General features: G+C 33.7%; 1 protein-coding gene across 1 annotated transcript; it reads right to left on the reverse strand.

Moving 5' to 3' along the window:
• Positions 1-1,476: 1,476 nt before the first annotated feature.
• Positions 1,477-5,626, reverse strand: LOC141713235 (AUGMIN subunit 2-like). The gene is made up of 6 exons (XM_074516553.1): positions 5,414-5,626; positions 4,979-5,104; positions 4,410-4,514; positions 3,150-3,218; positions 2,192-2,305; positions 1,477-1,893 (listed from the first exon to the last, which is right to left on the reverse strand). The coding sequence occupies exons 1-6, from the start codon at positions 5,546-5,548 to the stop codon at positions 1,702-1,704; spliced, it is 741 nt and encodes a 246-aa protein (XP_074372654.1). The 5' UTR covers positions 5,549-5,626; the 3' UTR covers positions 1,477-1,701.
• Positions 5,627-6,000: the final 374 nt, after the last annotated feature.

Raw genomic sequence — 6,000 nt, forward strand, 5'->3', positions numbered from 1 at the left:
ATCATCAGTCCACAGCCCTTAAGGTTTATCAGAAACTAACATCAATATTGCTCTACTTTCTTTGATTCAAAAGTGTAATCAAGGAAGAGGTAGCATTTTACTGACCCTTTTATATTTTGGTGTTTGGTTTCAACATCAGTCCGCTGCTTTTAAGGTTGCTACCGAACTAACAAAAATAGCTTTACTTTATTGTAATTTAGAAAGAACAATCAGTGCCATTTTACTGACACTGGCAAATCTTAAACTCTATTTTACGGTTGACATGTTTTTTTAACAATGAAGCAAAATATGGGTTGTTTAAGTGAGAAAACTGGGCCCTCGGGCAAGTTATTTGAGAATAAGATAGGTTGCCCTATAAAATTTTAATACAAATCTGTAAATACAAACAAAGCGTTCACGTATTTACAAAAATAACTCTGTACTACACTTATATTCAGGCAAATCTCCTCTGAGGCCAAACAATCTCTTTGTAAGTAATGTTGGTTGCATATGATTTATCGAGGCCTTGCATATGTTTCAGTTTTTCAATTTTTCTTGGTTTCTTCCATTTTCTGTTTTATTTTTGTTAGCTAATTAGCATGTATTATTGTAAGGGGCAGGGGCTCTACATCTTGTGATGGTTGACATAATTATACTAAGACATCCAAACTTTGCAACAAGGCTGAAGTTAATACGAGTTTAAGTCCTTGCAAACAAAGGAATAATGTTCATGAATTAAGTTTGTGCTTGGAGGATGGGTTCAATCCGTGGTCTTTTCATCTGGTCCTCTGTCACTTAGCTGTCTCTGACCAGAGGCTTAAGAATGACACCTAAGCCTCCAGGTTCATACTTTGCAGATTTATCATGACCATCTCTGTTAACAGAGTTAGTTCAAAACAATAGCAGAATTGAGAGCTTCGGAGGCGTTTTCCTAGTTTTCAAAAAGCCTAGAAACAGATCATAGGGGGCATGTTAAATGAAGTGCTTGTGATGACAGTCTTCCATTTCTATTCCAAATGGCTTAAAAGAGTAGCATCTTAATAGTACTCCCTCCGTTCTAAAATGATCTTCCCATTTTTGACTTTTCATCCTGTTCATGATAAGCGATTGACTACTAATTTACGTCTAATCTATAAGATCAAACATAATCATAAGTGACTTTGTTGGATTCGTATTTATGAGTTCTTTAATACAATGAAATTTTTATATTTAATACTAACACGAAATTAAAGATATTAACAATCAAAACCGTGCATTGACAAGCGTGTCCTACACAAATGTGAAACGCTTTTAGGGACGGAGGGAGTAATAGTTTATTTGCAGCAGACTGGTGTTTTGGTCTGAATGACCCCCCTGAATATTTTTTAGTCTGTTAAATTATACCCAAACCGAAGTTGAGAGTTCTTCTCCACTTATCTCCCCGAAGAAATGTCAGCTTCATTCTTGATGTTCTTTGTTTTTTCAGTACTTCAAATAAAAAGTTGGTAGAAACATTCAGGTGTCATTAAAAAACAATGACCGACATTTCTGATTGTTGTTCTATTGTCAAAAAACAGAGAAGGCTTTAGGCAGAATTGTAACGTAACCTACCTGGCCAATTGCCAAGTTTACAAACACAAGGCGGAAACAACGGATACAACAAAGTTAACCTACGTTCTACCCCAGAGCTTAATACAAATTGTGCCATTAATTTGATAGGAATCACGCCTATTTCTCCAACAATTAAGTGGTTTCAGGAACTCCAGGAATTCTTTGAGCTGGATCCTTTAACGGGGTTGTGAATGTGGAACCAGATTGAGTAGAATGACCCACTCTTAAATGTTGAAGGGTTGCAAATGATTCTCTCATTGCAGACATGGCTTCGAAAAACCGGGTGCATGATGCTAAAGCCACAGGAATTGGTCGAAGCATTTCCTGCAAAATTAACATGTCAGCTGTAGAGATTCTGTAACGCAAACTATTAGACACCTGAAAGTTAAAAGAACCGGGTCCATGAAACTAACTAAACTGCCTAAAGAAATAGAGATTGACTTCTCTGTCCGGATTATGCATCAGAAAAGAAATCAATTTTGTGACCCAATACCAGGGCCAAGATAATCGGGATAATTTAGTCAATATATTTTTAGATGACTATCACAGTTCATTTGTGTATTGGTATATGCTCACAATATTTTTAACCAATGTAATATAACAAAAGAGATCCAGTACATACTCCCCATACTGAAGGCGGTTCTTTAAAATTTTGGCTCCATTGAAAATCTGCAACAGATTCTGTCAAGGACCCATAATCACTTGCAGCCTTCATCAGAAGTTCTGAAAACTGTTTCTGCGAAAACCAGGCAAATAAATTCTATGAATAAATTGATAGAAACAGAATACGATTAGAAGTGCCAATCCACAAGCAAGATTCAAACAAAACAACAAATGCTATCAATAATCTCGAAGTCTTAAACAAGATTAGAGATACAACCCAAGATACACACTATATTCTAGAAGAGAGCATAAGCTAAGTCCTCCCCATCTGTAGCACATACACAACATTAACCTCCTTTTTATATGAAGCACTAGTTTCAAATGCAGCAGTATAATTTGTATAAATGATCAGCAAGTTCTAGTTCCTAGCACACAATGATGTGATCACAATCAACATCGCGAACATTCAAGAAATGGAATCACTTATCATAATTGCATATTCTTTCTCTGTTTTAGGCCACATTATACCTTACAAATAAACAGGTGAAGTATGGTACTCAATGTCCATCAAGAACCACTAAAAGAATATATATGAAATCAACTTGTTCCTAATTTCTTCTTGATCTAATAATTAGCTTCCCCCGGAGGCTTTCACTTAGCTTCATACACAGTTTACTGCCTTTGTTATACATTATACACATAAATCATAACTTATCTTATCATTGCAGTAAGAAATAAATTTGTAATCCTACCTTATACTTGTGACTGATCCAGTGTCATTAAAAAATAGTAAATAGCCAAAGTGAGCATACATTGTCATTTTCCGACAACACGTTATTTTTTAAAAACCTATGATCTGATTTCTCTAGAAAACTTTAAATAGTGTAATATAGCATGTAGTGCAGGCAAACACAAATATGTTAACTAAAAGGGACTACAAGTAAAACCATGTGACTTAAAAATTTATAAGTAAATACCTGATATTCTGCTTCCACAGGAATGCAATCTAATGAATATGGCTGTTGCAGGCGAGCTATAATACGATCCTGCAAAACAAATTATCATATGGCTGCGTTCATGGGAAGGTAAAGAATGTTAAAGTCACTATAACTCCTCCTTTTGGTATACCGTATACATATCGTTTGACTCTTTTATGCGCACTTCTTCTGGTTTTTTTTAAATATTATTTTTTTAAATATATCTTAATCGTGTTGGATTTTTCTTTTTCAAAAGGAAGTTATTTATTTTTTTGTTTTTTTAGCAAGAACAACTTTTCTACTCTTGGGACCAAGGGTCAGGGTCTGCATACATCTTACCCTCCTTATACTAGACCGGGACATAATAGCTATGTTTGGTTTGATTAGTATGGTTAAACAAAAAATTAAAGATGATGGAAATACAAAACTAACACATGGGATGAAACAAACCAATAAAACACCATAATATATTATTAAATAACAATTCAAATATAGAACCTGAATGGTTTGCAATTTAGGGTACACCAGTTCATGCATTAAGCGGTAAATGCTAACTAAGGAACCTGAATGGTTTGAAATAATCAAAGAATAAAGAAATATCTGAATATTGAATAATTTACGAGTATAAAAAAACAGAGTGAAAGATCATATTATTTACATGAAGGAGTACATTATACATAATTGGGTATTGCAGGAAACTAATTATATGAGTCATTAAGAGATACAGAGCTTAATATTAAAATTCTTTACCCTCTTCATTTTCCTAATCAGAGCCAAAAATACAAATTTGTTGATTGCGGACCATAGGCTGATGAAATGTGAATTAAAATTGTACAGGGTAGCTGGTCAAAAACATTACTTTTTAGTAAACTTGTCACTCGGTACAAAGACCCACAATCCACAGATCTCTCAGACTTAAGTTGTGACAGTAAAATTAGAATCAGTCAAAGAACATGACCATGACAAATGCCGGATGCTGGATTTTAAAAAAGGTGCTATGCAACTCGTAAATAAGTAGTCAATATTGCTTAACAGAAAATATTAAAAGGCTGATCCACAAAGTGAGAAACGGGACATCTGTTTCACAACGTATCTGTTACATGAAATTCTTGCGCCTAAGGAAGCTTAGGCATCCGTGTATCAGAGTGCATGTGCAGTAGTTCACAACAGATTTAATACGAATCTTACATGGCTGTGCCGAGATGACTGTATCTAAGCAACAAATTTAGAAATGGGTAAACAGCAAATCAAATGGATTACCTTATTTTGAATAACGTCTTTTAATATATCAGTGATCCTCGCTAATGTCTCGATCTTCTTTTCCATCGCACTAACATGGGTCAGATGAGCAACATTCTTGTCTTCCTACAAAGCCACACATGTCTATCAGCTCATATCATTTCTCATATAAGAATTCGAGTAATATCATCTATCCATTTAAAAAAGTTTAGGCAAGTATATTATTGAATGTTCGAAACGAATTGGAATCTATAAATACATATACTAATCGTAAAAAACATGTAAAAGATAATCCCGATAAAAATCATTTGATGGCTGCACCTAAAATATATACATCCAAAGGTGTGCTCAAATACAAACTACAAACTCAATACAACCATCCATTATGTAAAATCCATTAAGTGATCTGTTGTATTATGATTTATGAGTCGCTTTTCATCACCATAGCTAGTAATTTACTGGTTAAAATATTTTGTAGTGGAATATGACTCTCTTTCTATATATACACAAACGAGAATAAGAATCTGAATTTAGCAAAAAGTCAACAAACAGAAATAAGCGAGCATAAAATATCAAACTTCCGCAATTACCTTTCGACCTTGGAGTTCCACTTGTAAATCTGCAATCTTTCTCTGTACAGTAGTAAGATCTCTTAATACCCTTACCAAGTTATCCGCCTTTTCATCAGTCCCAGTTGATAATTTCTGTAACTCATCCTAACAAGTAAAAGACAAAGTCAATCCCAATTCACCCCGAACTTCCTCCTTAAAAAGTACACAAACCTAAAAAAATCGAAATAATGACAAAGTAACTACACAATGGAACAGCCAATTCAAGTTAAAATCATAAAGTAACTTTCTTTAATATTTTAACAACATATCGTCGCAACCATCCCCGATTCGGGTATCGGAAAATAAAATTAAATCCTAAAATGCTAACAAAAGCTAAGAAAACAATTTAATATCATTTGCAATACAATTCTAAAACTACAACTAGCAAACCCAAGAATCAAACTGTCCCTTTACCTGAGAAGGAGGAGGATTAACAGAAAAGCCAAGATCAGCAGCAAGAGAGAGTGCATCAGACATTCCACCAAGGCGTTTAAGTGGTTTCTTTGCTACCCATGTGTTTGCGTTGCTGTCACTTCCGGCCATTGACATCCCTCCTCTCTTTCTTCCTACTTCTTCCAAACACTATCTTATTTTGCGCTCACTAAATTTTCCAACTGTCGGTTTTTAATATTTTCAATTTTAGACGCCCATACGTCATAGATATTCAAAAAAATCTGAAGCCCGATTTAAAAAAGTCTGTATAAAAATCCACATTAAAAAAAATCCGGATAAAAGCCCTCTTCGGCCCGGATAAAAGTTCGGATTTTTTGAAAATCCTGATTGAAAAATCGAAATTTTTATATAAAATTTAAAAATATTCAATATTTTTAATGATTTTTAAGATAATATATTATAATATTAGAAGTAATTAAGATATATATGATTATTTATATATTATATTAAAAATAATTATTTATTTCGGTATCTAAACTACTCTATATGATATATCAAGATATTATTGTCTCCGATATTTAAACTACTCATAATTCTAGTTATAAAAT

This window comes from Apium graveolens, chromosome 3 (genome assembly GCF_009905375.1).
Source record: "Apium graveolens cultivar Ventura chromosome 3, ASM990537v1, whole genome shotgun sequence".
Lineage (NCBI taxonomy): Eukaryota > Viridiplantae > Streptophyta > Magnoliopsida > Apiales > Apiaceae > Apium > Apium graveolens.